At 37.3% G+C, this 14,833-nt stretch overlaps 1 protein-coding gene across 2 annotated transcripts in view; it reads left to right on the top strand.

Annotated features, from left to right (window-relative positions):
- The window catches only part of NKAIN3 (sodium/potassium transporting ATPase interacting 3), a 375,006-nt gene that overhangs the window by 184,435 nt on the left and 175,738 nt on the right, over nucleotides 1–14,833 (top strand). For both annotated transcript variants that reach the window (XM_040588722.1, XM_040588723.1), the window contains exon 3: nucleotides 1,170–1,250. In XM_040588722.1, coding sequence (XP_040444656.1) covers nucleotides 1,170–1,250 — 81 coding nt within the window. The remainder of the gene's footprint in view (nucleotides 1–1,169; nucleotides 1,251–14,833) is intronic.

Raw genomic sequence — 14,833 nt, forward strand, 5'->3', positions numbered from 1 at the left:
AGGGGGGAACATCACCCAAAAGTGCCCAAGAAAGCCAAGCTGATGGTATCCGTGCAATGGAAATGGGATCCAGCATATTGCAGATTAGGGTGTTGAGCTTTACTGATTATATTGAAGCAAAACAATAGCATATTAGCCTCATCTGGTCTCAGCTAATTAGACTTTCAAAGGCACTTGGCAGCCGTTCTCTACTGTGAAGGTTATAAGCACATAAATATAAAGTGGCAGTGCTGCTGCTGATGGCATTTTTCAGGTGGGTGTAGCTCCAGCGTGGCTGTGTGCACTTAGCCCCTCAGACAGAAATGCTGCTGAGGTGTACTGCTTGGGAAGTTAATTGGGCATAGTTTACAGTCGTATGTAGGTAAACAGTGCATCTGTAAGGAAATAGTGCCAGTCAATTATGCTGAAAATTAAAATGCACAAGATTATTGCAGGTAGACAAATTGATCTACCGTTCATGCTTTGGGTGGAGTATGAGTTCAGTCTTGCACTAGAGTAGGATGCTGGAGAACCTAGAAGAGATATGGATAACTTCACCTGTAAGAATGCGTTGTAGGATCAGGTTCATGGCCACAAGGGCTGGAGTAGTGACCCATTTTTAATGTAAATTAAATACTTTTTACTTAAAGACTCTTAAGAGATCAGATTTACCCTTTACCTGTTTGTTTAAAAAAATATCCAAATTATCACATCAGTAGCTCTTCTGTTTTATTTGGTGGTGTTTGATTCTTGTGTCTTTCTTCATAATATTTAAATACTATTTTAATACTATTTGTCTATTTCAATTATTGTACTATTCTGGAATCTCATTTAACAGAGTTAAATCATGATTTACGAATGACTCACAGTTGCCCCAAAACCTGTGTTTAAGTCAGCATTTTGGATCTAATTGGTATCAGTAGGATAGTGTAAAACAGTAAAGAATAAATCTGTTTTATAGGTATTTATTTAGACCAGCAATGAATATATTTGATTTGTAATTTCCTATGGTTCTTAGGGGACTTCTGCAGGGAGAATTCCTTTTCTGAACTCTCTGTGCTTGGCTGTTCCTAGAAGAACAATGCTTATTAGTATCAGGGGGTTTATTATTGATCTGCTCAGTATAAAGTCCTTTCATCTTCTCATTTTATTTTTCTGTCTTTTTTGCTTTCATCCGGCTTTGTGTTTAGTACACGGTGTGGACTGCCCTGTGGGTCACCTGGAACGTTTTCATTATCTGCTTCTATTTGGAAGTAGGCGGACTTTCTAAGGTAGGTCACTTTTCCTTCTTCAGGTTTATGGGAGGGTGTTTTAACAGCAGGACTCTCAGAAGGCTGGAACCACAGAAGAAAATTGCGGTCGTCTGAACATACAATTTGATCTTCAGAGTTCCCCTCCAACAGGAACGCCAGTGTTTGAACTTGTCTCTGATAGTAAATAGTCATGGGTTTGAAGTACATAAATGCAACGAATCTGAATTACAGTTGCCTTCTGAAGTACCATCTGGGGGAGGAAGGAGGGGAGGTTATTCAGTGGAAAATTTGAGGTTCTTTTTGATTGTTGAAAAACAGCCAATGTCATTTTTTTTGAATGTTCAAGTGTGTATGAAAAGTGTATCTGAATTTCTGAGACTGCTTTGAAAGCAGCTAAAGAAAATTACTAAGAAGGTTAATGTAAAAACTTGTTGAGCAAATTGGTCTCACAGTGAGAATGTTAATTCTTTACAAAAAAAGAACAAATGAGAAAGGGTGACTTTTTTTTGTATCTGAATAAAACTTTCCTTTCCATGATACTCAGTGCTCTAGGTCACCGATTCCTTATTCAAATCTCTGATTAGAGCAGAAGTGTTTGCTGGAAGTATCGAGATACATGTTGTGTTCATACAAGGTAGCCTTTATGTTAGCATAGGTTATATTTAGCATTATATCTACAGTGAGTTCCATACAACGTCTGCTGGTTTTTATCCTCCTGTTAGACATAGATGATACTGATCTTTGTTTATCACATTCATACTTAAATGATTCCGGGCACAGTATGCCGGTAGCACATGCTGATCCTGGTATTATTAATAAAATTAATTTCCCCATTATTGGTTGTAGGTTTGATAGGAACTACATCACTGTTTATTCATGCAACGCTTTTAAAGAATTGTGAGCTCTACTCAGTTCTGATGGGAACATTTGTGAGCTACATACTTTTTTGGGTTCAGCATTAAAATGCCCAGCTTTTGGCTGACAACAAACAGAAAACTGGTGAAACCGATTTAATAAGAAATAAAATTTAATTTATTCAGTAAAAATTCCATTAAAATTAAAGCTTTCAGTGATAGCTTCCTTTTGGTGATAAAATTTCATAATGAAAAGCTGAAACAGTTTATTTTTTCTCCAAATATGATGTAGTTCACCAGAAGTCATAGGCTTGATGAGGAAATTAGTGCACTTCATAGACAATTAAAATAAATGATTGTATTGATATGTTTTGACTTAAAAATCTATTTGATGAACAGAAAAGCAACACATAGAAGCGATGAACGCCCAAAGTTATTGTTCATTTTCATTATACTTCGTATTTTTTCAGTCAGTTGGGTGATGAGTGTTTTTATAGTGACTATTATATCTTTATAGATAACTAGTGTTTTAATCTAAGTGCTTAGGAAGTGAAGCAAAACTTTTAGTCTGACCTGAGTGTGTGAAAAGTTGAGTTGTCTTTCCATTGTTTGCAAAAGATTCTGATCATATCCTTATGGTGAGGGGATTATACACCAGCAGGCATGAATTGAAATCTTGTATCTTCCAGTTTCACCACTGTGTTTCATTTTTAGGTCTTCTTACTTAACATACATGACAAATTACAACGCAGAGAAATAGTAGTGCAAATATTATTCAGCAGCTCAGAAAAATCGCTTTTATTAGTATGTACTTAGGTTGATGTCAGAATTTGGGTGGAGTCTTTGTCTTGTGGTTTATAATGGCAACATTTGAAAAGTAGTTTCTCAACAAGGTGATAGACACAAAATTATTTCCATGGAAGTTAACTGCTGTTGTATAGGCTACATCAAAGGCACCAGTATCAGGACCAAGCTAGCAATGATAAAATCGAGAATTTCGTTCAGTAAACCATGGAATTTGGGGTCTGTTTAATGCTGTTTCTGAAACCTGTGCTAGAGATGATGCTGTCAAGAGACTGAGGTCTTTTTGCACCATATGCATAAAATCCCGAGTATTTACAAGTTGTTGGCTATTTGACAACTGATTTAATTGGGATCCACATTTTACCCAACATGCTAGCTGAAAAATTTCATCATTGCTTTCCATGAATATGTTCCTGTGTTGTCAGGCATGATAGAAAGGTGCTGTTATCAAGGTACGTTAGTGTGGCTGGGAAGTCAAATGCCATTAGAAGCTTTTCAAGGATGTTTATTTTCTCGACATTGAAATCTTGGCAGAGAATAGTCACATTTTTTGTTGCTGTCATTCTATTTTTGTATTCAAAAAATGGTTTTGTTTCTGAAATGAATGCAGATTGTTTGTAATTTTTTAACTTCTGTTGACATACTATCAGGGAAAATTACGATGCTCTCTGGCAGCTGATTGATTTCTGTTGGTTTGTTTGTTTTTAAGTGCTATCATGTTTATATTTGCTCTGACCAGAATTAGCTGTTGCTTGGAGTCCCATGAATTTATTAGGTCTTTGATTATGAATACTATCAGCAAATATCACTTGGTACAATAATAAATGGTAATTTTAATTGAATATCTTAACATGGAGTATGCATACAAGGTGGACAGACTTTTCAAATGTCCTAATAGGAAACCCCCACTGCTGAAATTTTGCTCAGCTCTTAGTCTTGCTGCAGAAGAGAAGATCTCCTTTGAATTTTCGTTGTTTGAATTGTGCCAAGAAGTTCCACTGCAGTTAATGAAAAATTTGAATGGGAGTAAGAACAACATAGGTAATTTAGGCCCATTTTTTGCTGTGAGAGTTTGAAACTTCTTTTACTTCAATTAAATGCATAATGTTCAGGTTTTCCTAGAAAACTGATTTTATGTTTTTTTTGAAAGGAACAGTTTTATATTTAGTTTAAGGTTTATGGATCTAGTACACCAAGATCTTTAAACTTTTCTTGACAAGAAGTAATGAAAACTTCTGCATGATCCCTCCCATTATCAAACACGATGTATGTGACTTGATCCTTTCCATTCTTTCAGAAAAGTATGATGTTTCTTTGCCAGGGTGACACGGAAATTATATTTTTAGTTGCAAACACATTTCGTGTTCTAAAGTAAAGGCAATTTCATACAGAACCAAATTCCCAGCAAATTTTTTTTTTAATAATCCAGAGGGCCAAACTGGTAGACTTGAGGGGAGGAAGCTGGTGGGGAGGGGTAAACTGGGAACTGGAAGGCTATATATGGCTCCAGGCTTGTTGTTGAGGAATTCACTTGGGTCTTAGTCCCTGCTCCAATTAATACCACATTATTTTATATAGTGAGGGAAAGCTTCACAAAAGAGCTTTCTGTGGAAGCACCCCCCTATAGCTACAGTATGGTAATTAGGGCAGTCTCCTGGGAAAAGGATGGTATGGATTCAAGTTGTCTCAGGTGTAAAAGGGAAACAAACCTGGCTGTCCCACAGCCCAGTGTTCTAAGTAGAAGCCTAATGAGTAAAGGCTTCCTCTGTAACTACTTTATAAACAACTTATAAGTCAAGCTCTTTTTTCACTTATGTTACAGATGTGCAAATAAAATGTTAATACTTTTTTCAGAAAGTATTTTTAAAGAAATTCTATTCAATCAGAAATAAAGTAAATATACCCATATAAATCTTTTTTTGTTTGTGTTAACTTAGGATTTTTTCTGATTTTAGCAGTGAAAAAACTGCCCATATGAAAACGAAATTTGCCTGTATTTTTCATTTACTACTTTTAGGGAATTGAAAGCATAATTTTTAGTGTTAACCACTCTGTATGAGAGAAACAAAGCTGCTATTATAACGTGACCTTTTAATCCTCCGCTGCAGGATGACAGATTGCTACATCCATATATGAGCTCATTAGTTGCTTGGATCTTACTGTATCTTGAAATGAAAATGTGTTGTAATTGCCACTTTCAAGAGTATGGGCAATTTAAAAGATATACACATAAACACAAATCTCAAGGAGCCAAAAAAATTTCTCTAAAGAGCATTTGAAAATAAACATTGATTGTATCCTACCTGATACAATACCAGAAGCTGTTATTTTGAACTTCTGGATATTCTTCTTAAATATGGACAAGAGCCAGCCCTCCACCACCAGAAATACATTCTTTTATGTACTTCTGTAGAAAGAAGACTTCATTTGTTTTGTGTGTACAGTTGATATTTCTGTCATTTATATCCCTCTGGTATTTCAGATCCAGCGCGAAAATAGCTGTGCTTATTAGTATTTATCATTTGCTATTCCAGCTGGTACTTTCTGATAGACCATTTTTCCACTGCTTGTTTTATTGTGAGTTAGTGATACTTGCTTTGTTAATGTGTTAATGCTTTTATTGTTAACTGTTAATGCCTTTATTCCGTAAATGTATAGCAGCATTCCCATACTGTGTACTCCTTTCCCGTTGTTTGATATACTTTACCTAAGCAGCTGGGCAACATTGATGAGCTCTTTTCTTTTTCTATGATGTTTCTGCTTGTTCTGCCTGGTTTTCGGTGGACTTTGCCTCATTCTGGATTACTTTTAAGTTTAGCTCTCAGGCTTGAGCTCTCTGTCAACTGACTCTTCCATTGCTTTTGGCCAAGGATTTGCATGAGAAACACTGATGTATTCAGTAGCAAACTACTTCTAAACCAGCTTATGTTGATTATCTGGTCCTTAGTTTTGTGTAATGAAATGTAAATGTGGACTTTAAAATGTGCTTGTGACACTAGCTTCATTAACCTTTCGCCTGAAGCCAAAGGAGCTTTCACATGTGCTAATTAATAAAACTATCATTTTTCAAGTATTTTTTTCTAATAATATTTACTTTTATCAATGGAAGTTCAAAGTCTGTAGGGCTCCCAGCCAACTTTGTTAAGCTGGAGACAAAACTAAAAGCTAAATTCTTATATGGATCTGTAGTTGGAGGATATAATTATAACCCTGTTAAGATTAATGATTTATTTCATCCAAGGACAAAATGGACTAATAAATTAGTAAAACGCTGTGGGAATGAAAGCCTAATACTCTTTTCTAAACAAAATACTGTACATAAGAATGGGGGCTAATTATGTGGACTTTATCCCGTCTACTTCTGGAATCCTATTTGTTCCATCTGGTGCATGTCAGTCCAGTCCTTAATTGTTGTGCAATTATATCTAATCATCTCAAGTGGAGTAAGTTAAGCTCAAAACCAATGCCATGTTGTAATTAATAGAGTTGTAAAGGTGTATGCTGGGGCTTGTGTCTTTTTGGGTTTTTTAATGTGAAATGAGAGCGTAAGTGTTGCTTGAATTTAGGCTAACAATATGAAAGAAAAAAGTGATTCTCATTCTACCTTGTGCTGATGTGAGAAAACAGAGACAACTATTTTGGTGTAATTGGCATCATAATAAGCTTGTGGATAAAATCGGCAGCGTCCATAAAACCTATATGGGAAATCAGCAGGTGGAGGGTAAAGGACTTCCTTAGTCTAAGCGGAAGACTGAAGGTAGGTCATAGGGCAACTACTCACATGTAAGCAATTTTTATGTGGAGGAAAGTGGTCAGATTTTTTCATATCTACTGGGAAGAAGGGCGAAAAATAATTTTCTGAGCATTTGGTAAAGAAGATTTGGTTGGAGGTCAGGAGTTTTTTGATAATAAGGTCCCTGAATAGGATCTAAAGCTGTTACAAAGCCTTATTGCTGGATAACTCTTCCGCTCTGCTCTTTTTAGTCTACAGAAATAAGCCTATGTCAAGATAAAAACCCAGGTTAATGTCCATGGATGATTTAGGGTAGGAGTGTCAAAAATGAAAAAGCGAGTACAAGCTGAAGACTCAAAACCCCATCTTTAATCATGTCTGAGTCTTATTTACTTCGGCAGGAGCAGCATTCCAGCTGGGGAGCTTGGGGGGTCTCTGGCTTTTTTCCTCAGCAGGTGTGTAGGGACATAGAAAAGGGGGGACCCCAATGGAGGCTCCCAGGTGGGTGACAGCAGTTCTTGTGCATGTGCAGGTGAGGTTTTGGTGTTCAGCTGTGTGACACCTAGTGGGAGGCAATGCTGTCATTGCTGTTCGCTCCTGATAGAGATTAGACCTCTGTTACATCAGCTGCTGCTAGCTGTTGTATGCACAATAATGGATCATACTAAAGCCGTGGATGTAGCTCTAGGCACTCTGCAATTTCTAGACATTACAAGTGACTAGTTTTATAGCAGTAGTTAAATACAAACTCTTCCTAGTGTGTGTGCTAATAAAATTCAACTTGCAGAATTAAACCTGATGAAAAGACTGTTTTCATTTCTTTGAGGTCTGGGCCCTCTTGCCTCCTCCTCCTTTCCCTACTATTATTCCAAAAGGATTTAAAGAATTGTTGTTTTAAAAGTAATGTTCCAGAATCTTCTCTGACATGGAAAAGGAATGCTAATTAAACACCATTGAAGTAAATACAATTAAACTAATACAAAGGCAAAGAAAACCAGACCAAATACTAGTTTTAATGCTTGTGTCATTCAACTCATTTAATTCCCTTGGCCTTCACTCTTTCTTTGAACAATCTCTCAGAACTAAGAAGTGGTTGTTTTTTTAGAAAAAAAAGTAATCAAAAGTTTTTAGGACCAGTTCCCACCTTCTTGTTATTCTTGTGCCCTTTCCTACAGTAGAGGTTCCACTGAAATGCATTTGCTGAAATATGAACTTCTATCACCTTTCATATGCATGTTGCTCCTCCCATCCTGCTGCTTTCTTGCCATAAAGAGAAATAATCTCCAGGTTCAATTGTATTTAATACTTTTCCATAATGTTCTGTTCAAACAGTAACCTTTTACATTTTTAATTACTTTGGCAATAAACCTGGAAACCAATTTACTGTGAAGTTATGCAGTGTAATATTGAACAGAAACAACATTTCACCACTTCAAAATAATAGCACTGGCCTTGGCTGGTGCTAGGTACTGTTAATCATAGATACGGTGTGTTGGTGGTGTGCCTTTCAATGGTATTTACGAACAGTATTTTTTGATGTTGTGTTAGGTTGATGTCAGTACGTGCAGGAGTAGAAACTGCATGTGGTAGGTTCTGTTTAGAATACCATGATTATTTCCATGAAAAGTTAGAAAATAATTAGCCAAGAACTGGGAATTCATAATGGTGAGGCTATGGAAAAATGCATTATCTTTTTATTTGCAATTTATACTTAGCCCAAAAATGGAATAGCTACACATTCATGCTTGCTCTTTGAAAATAAATCTAAGGGAATGCTACCTGGAGAACGCTTAGGAAGATGACTTTAATACATGCTCTCTTAAAAAAAAAAAAAAAAAAGGCAAATTAAAGAGCAAAAAAATATTAATCTGTTAGTACGCTAATATTGAAATCAAAATTTTCCACAATGAATTAGCCTCAAAGACTTCTGTTTTAGCTGAAGAAACTTTGTGGTTGGATTTTGATGTTCCAGATTTCATGTAACCGAAGTAATTTGTTATTCAGTCTGTTTCACTCTACTGTGTAAAACTGTAGCAACATGTAACTTTTAATGAAATGCATGCCTACTTTTGGAAGGAGAATTAACATGCAGCTAGCTTGGTGGCACATTTTGAGCATAAGGTCATTCTGGAAAAAAAATTGTGTGTAACAAATGGGACACAGATAAATGCCACCAAAACTGCAGAATGTGTCATTCTGATGTTAATTAGTTTGTTTAGGTGGTACAATCACATTGCTGAACAACTTAATCAGGAGTAGATTCCAGATGGTGCAAAAATTGAATTTCATATCCTTTCAGGTGACATTTACAGTGGTTCATAATACTATAAACAATCAGCACCATTAAACTATGTTTTTTTCAAGCAGAACTGGTGCTCTTATGTAACCCCTTGATGCTAAATTATAAGGCTGATATTTGGAGTGTAGGCCACCATTGTCTTCTGTGGTTTACATAACTGAGATATCTCTGTGGCTTCTTTTTTTTTTTTTTTTAATAATCAATATAATATATCCATGGCTGACTGGCTTTGGGAATAATGGGTGTGATATATATTGTTAGCTAACTGCTACACAGATACACCTATGAATACAAACATCACATTCCTATTTGTTTGAGTTCATTAGCTTAATTTCTAGGTTCCTGAAGATTTGGGAGAAAAAAAATCCCAAACTCTAAAATGCAGCCTCATGGGGAGGAGGTAAGTAGCTTGAGTAGCTTGCAAAATTTCTCCAAAGACACCTTTGGATATGAAACAGAAATAAGGATGCGATCCCAGTCTGAACTGGGTTCTGTTCTGCAGGAGTGCGTGCTACAATGGCTAGTGATGCAGAGAGGGTAAATCCCTGAGTACCTATAGTATACCTGAAGCACAGAAAAATTTGAAAAAGAATTGGTTGTTTAGATATAGAATAAGAACATACAAAATAAGGAATCAGAACATATAAGAAAAGGAAGGACCATCTAGTCATCTATTCTAACCTAATGTATCTAGATAAAGTTGAATTCATTAGTTTGTTTCTGGGGAGAGGAAGGGAAATTTCTCTAAGTTGTGGTTTGGTTGTATGCAAGTATGGCAAATCCATCTGCAGATAAGGGTGAATCTAGATTTCAGTGCTTAAGGTATTATTTTACCTACATACTGACAATTTCATCTGTTTTGTAGTTATATGTTTTTTTTGCAGAAAAAGGGAAGACTGTTGCTGATATTTTTATTTTCTTCTTTGTAAATATGATGTCCTTCTGGCAAAACTGCAATGAAATATATTTCGATTATTTCTTTAATCATATTGTTTTTTAGACATTGCATCAACCACATCTGCTGTCTGTCCAGCAGCTTCAAACTACTGACAATGGTGACTGCTGTGTACAGATGTTGACCCTTATGTAAGACAGTATACTTACTTTAGTGCTAGTGCAGGCTCTATTTATTGCCTGCTAAGGTCAAATTGATGAGTTTAATAATTTCTATACCATACACTGGTTTACTGCTGTAATGTATCCTTTGGAATTTTAGTTCCTATATTGTCCAGGTAAGGAGTTCTTCCTATTTATGGGGAGGCCTGTAATTTCATCAGTCATCTAATAAATAATTACATTCAGTTGATGTCCAGTTTTAAGACAGTTTTACTATTTTGAAGGGAGTTTTGCACTGATTCATAAGTTGTTCGTTGGGGCTTTTCCTCCATTTGAAGACAATGCTTGCTTGGAACAAAATGTAAATGTTAAATGTTTTTTTGTAACATTTTACTCATAAGACAGTCCTAGACCTCGATGAAAGTACAGAGGATTTATTACTGGTGATAGCAGAATCTGAAAAAGTTCTTCCCAGAAATGATGTTACTGAATTGTGTGGGAGTTTTGAGTATGCCAAATGCTTCTTAAGAGACTTGATAATAGTGTAACTTTAGGCTAATGTAGAGTCTCTTAGTTTGGAAAAGACCTTTAAGATCATCAAGTACAACTGTAAACCTAACACTGCCAAGTCCACCACCAAACCATGTCCCTAAGCACGGCATTTACAGGTCTTTTAAATACCTCCAGGGACGGTGATTCAACCACTTCCCTGGGCAGCCTGTTCTGATGCCTGACCAACCCTTTCAGTGAAGAAATTTTTCCTAATGACCAATCTAAACCTCCCCTGGCACAACTTGAGGCCATTTCTTCTTGCCTGGCACTTGCTGGGAGAAGAGACTTGACACCCGTCTCACTGCAGCCTCCTTCCAGGCAGCCGTAGAGAGTGATAAGGTCCCCCCTGAGCCTCCCTTTCTCCAGGCCAAACACCCCCAGTTCCCCCAGCCGCTCCTCATAAGGCTTGTGCTCCAGCCCCTCCACCAGCTTCGCTGCCCGTCTCTGGACACGCTCCAGCCCCTCAATGTCCCTCCTGCAGTGAGGGGCCCAAACCTGAACACGGCACTCGAGGGGCGGCCTCACCAGTGCCCAGTGCAGGGGGACGGTCACTGCCCTGGTCCTGCTGGCCACACGGTTTCTGACACAAGCCAGGGGGCTGTTGGCCTTCCTGGCCACCTGGGCACACTGCTGGCTCACGTTCAGCCGGCTGCCGACCAGCACCCCCAGGTCCTTTTCCTCTGGGCAGCTTCCCAGCCGCTCTGCCCCAGCCTGTAGCGCTGCGTGGGGTTGGTGTGACCCAGGTGCAGGACCCGGCACTGAGCCTTGTTGAACCTCACACACTCGGCCTCGGCCCATCGGTCCGGCCTGTCCAGATCCCTCTGTAGATACTATGTAGATAGACATGTTAACATGAGCCTATCTTTGACCTGTCAAAGAAACATGAGAAGCAGGCAATTGCTCATTATCTCTAGATGTCATCCAGGTGCCTGTACTTGCATCCTTTGGGATTCATGAACTCTACCTAATTTAGAGGAAAGGCCACGGAGGATATAAGTTTGGTTTAGTTTTCATAGGTCTGCATTTGACAATGAAAGAGATTCTTCTAACTACAAGGAGCCTGGTATCCACTCAAAGATTTCCTGGTTCTTCAGGATTTTCTAGTATATTGGCATTAGATGTGCATAGTCTGGAATGTTCTGCGTTAATATTTGCCTTACATTACTTAGGTCTGGGAGTCTGATGTTGGCATTTTGCCTTTGAATTTTACAAATTTTGTAAGTCTACCTGACTTTCACCGGGTATTTTGAAAGAGCACCTGGAAGAAATTTTTGCCATTCAGCTCCTGTTGAGTGGTTCAGTAAGTGCACAATAAGGGGACTGTAGGGCAGTGTCCCTGCCTTACTCCCAGTATCCATTTCTTTTGAAGGCTTCAGGAAACAAAAACCCCATAGTTAGTTCAGTAGTGTACCTTGGGTAAGCCTTAAAAAGCCAATATGTCTGTTTTGACCATTTTTTCATTTGTAGAATGCTTAATGTTTATGGTGTGTTGATCTGTCTTTAATTGGAAGGAGGGTTTTGATTCTGGAGGTCACAGGAAATAGTCTCAATCTTTATGGTTCGAGCCTTGGAGCACGCTTATCTCCTTGATTTGGTTTCTGTGTAATAATTTACTTAACCTCCATAAGGTGAATGGGGTTTGAGAACTCCTTTTCAATGCACAAGCGAATTGGAGGGTTTGTTGGTTGTCTAGATTATTATTCTCTCTTCCTTTTTCAGCTGTCCTTCAGGGAAATTCCTTGCTCGTGTTGATGATGTGACTGAGTTTATTATTCATGAGTATCAGCACTCCTTTGAGCAGACTTCTTCAGTTCGGATTAATGGGGAAAGAATGAGAGAATCCTGTTGGGGATTTGACTGCCCTCCTGCCCTTTGCTTTGCTAGGAGGTTTATTGTCAGGGTGGCTTTACTATACCGGGAATAATGCTGGGTCTTTTTGACCTAGCCAGTCAAATGGGGAAAGCAAAAATTTCGGAAAAGAAGTCACAGAGATGGCAACAGTGCTTTCCTGAGACTGTGTTTCAAGGGCAAATGGTTTATGAATAATTTGATTCTCTCTGTATTATAGCAGTGTTGCATTCTGTATACTTAGATTCCCTCTCTGCTTAGAGGTCTTTAGAGAGCATGTAGAAGTTCTTTAAGATGTTGTTTTGGAAGAGCTTTTCGATTGCACCAGGAGAATATATTATACCTTTCTTCCGAGTACTCCTGCTCTGTGTTACGGTTATGGATCTTACTTCTGCATGCTTGCACAGATCTTTTTTCTTTTTTGTTTTTTTCCACCTTTGGTAGATGAACAGATTCAGGTGTGATTTGGGAGTTTTGGCTGAAGATTTTCCTTGTTTATCTCAAAGATGTTTGAAGGCTTGGACATCTTTTATTCTGAGAGAGTTTGAACTCTGGTTAACCCATCTAGTCTGCTGCAAGGGGCATAGGTGTTATTCTAAAACCCAGATTACTTCTTTGCAGCAGGTATAACGCAGTTGATTCATTTTACCATTTCTCCCTGTGAATGATGGATAATATTTTTGCTTTTCAGCTTTATTTTCATTCAGTTCAGTACTTTCCCTTGGTTTGATCAGAAGTGACCAAACTGCTGACCAACTTTCTCACTGCCAGTATTACCAGGGCAGGTGATTTTCCTTTTGAGTCATCTCCTCTTGACTAAATTAATGTTTCTTTCTCTTTAGTGGCATTCACAAATAATTCACAAATGCTTATTTATTCCACTTCAAAGGTGGGCTGTTGAATAAAAGACTACATTCAGTGAGGAAAAAAATACGTACATGTACGTACAACGGTGAAGAAACTGATTTCCACTAGATCTTCATCTCAAATACACTTGTACATTTTTTAACTTCAGAATTCATGCTGTTTTGGGACTGTTTTCGTATGCTTCATATCTACCCTGAGTTGCAACTATGGTTTGCTTCAGGGTATCTTCTGTCCTTACGTCTTGTTTTTCACATGAGCTGGCTATTTTTATTGTTCGGTATTGTAGGCATGTAGACATTGTGTATACCCTGCAAACTTCAGCACAGTGTAAATAGCTATTTTGGAAAAGCCAGTGATATAACTTTCTTAATAATCACTTTTTTAGTTTGTACTTCTTAATATTTTTACCTATTCTAGGTTTAGTTTGTGTATATTTTACTCTTATGAATCAAATGACTACCTGTTGATTAGTTAAAAATATACTTTATAATCTGATTTTAAAACTACAGTTTTCTGTAAAAAATCGAAATAATCTTTAGGTCTCATTTTCTTTTAAAATTTCTTGCTTCACTCTGATAAATACGAATATCTGTGAAAATGTTGACATATTAAAATGTGCTTCAGACACAAATTTATTGAGTTTTAATGCTTAAAATAACCAAATGGTTTTAAAAGGTTGTTAGAGAGTTTTAAAATGTTCCTAGATGTTAGCAACACCATCAGTATCCTAGGATTTCTTTATTCATAAATGTTTAAGTAAGATCACTTTTTACATCTGTAACTAGGTAGCTTGCTTAAATATTCCAGGATCAATCATATTAACTTTTATCCAAACATTCTATTCTCTAGAATGCAGTTTGCAGTTCTGTTGCCTGACTTGTATTTTCTGCTTCCAGGCTATATCACTTTGCTTGTGCCTATAATTTATATGTTTTTTGTTTCGCTGATCCCAGCTTAACAAGTACTCCAGATGGCTCTGTACAGCTGCCTGCCTTTTCATTATTAACCCTCCTCCCTCTCTTTGTGTCATCTGCAAATATATCCACTGCAAGCAGTGATTTTGTATTTACTTCTAGATCACCAATGAAAATGTTGAATGACATCTGACCTTACATCAATCCCAAGGGAGTCCTGCTAGAAACACTTCTATTCAGCTTTGATTTTCTATTGATAACTATGTTAATTAGGTCGTTTTCAATCTTTTTAATTTTCAGTCCATTAAAAATGTACTGCCATTCTAATTTTTTCAATAAGAATGTTTTGTGAATGCCTTATAGGGGTCTAAGTATATTCTTGCACCTGCTTCTATCAACTCAACATTTAACTTCTTGAAGTAATGAAATTGAGTTTGTTTATTAGGTCCTAATGTCTTATGAAATCTTGCTGACTGGCGTCAATTATACTGCTTCTATTGGTTCTCAAGCATCTGTTTTTAAGTCATCTTTCCCCCAGTTACTTTGGGACTGATGCTAGACTAACTGTCCTTGAACCATTGCATGTGCATGTTTTGAAACTTACATAAGCTTTAAAATTCTTCAGTCTCATGAAGTTCCCAAGATTTATTAAAAATTAAGTTCTTTACATTCAT

Source organism: Falco naumanni, chromosome 3 (genome assembly GCF_017639655.2).
Source record: "Falco naumanni isolate bFalNau1 chromosome 3, bFalNau1.pat, whole genome shotgun sequence".
NCBI classification, from domain to species: domain Eukaryota; kingdom Metazoa; phylum Chordata; class Aves; order Falconiformes; family Falconidae; genus Falco; species Falco naumanni.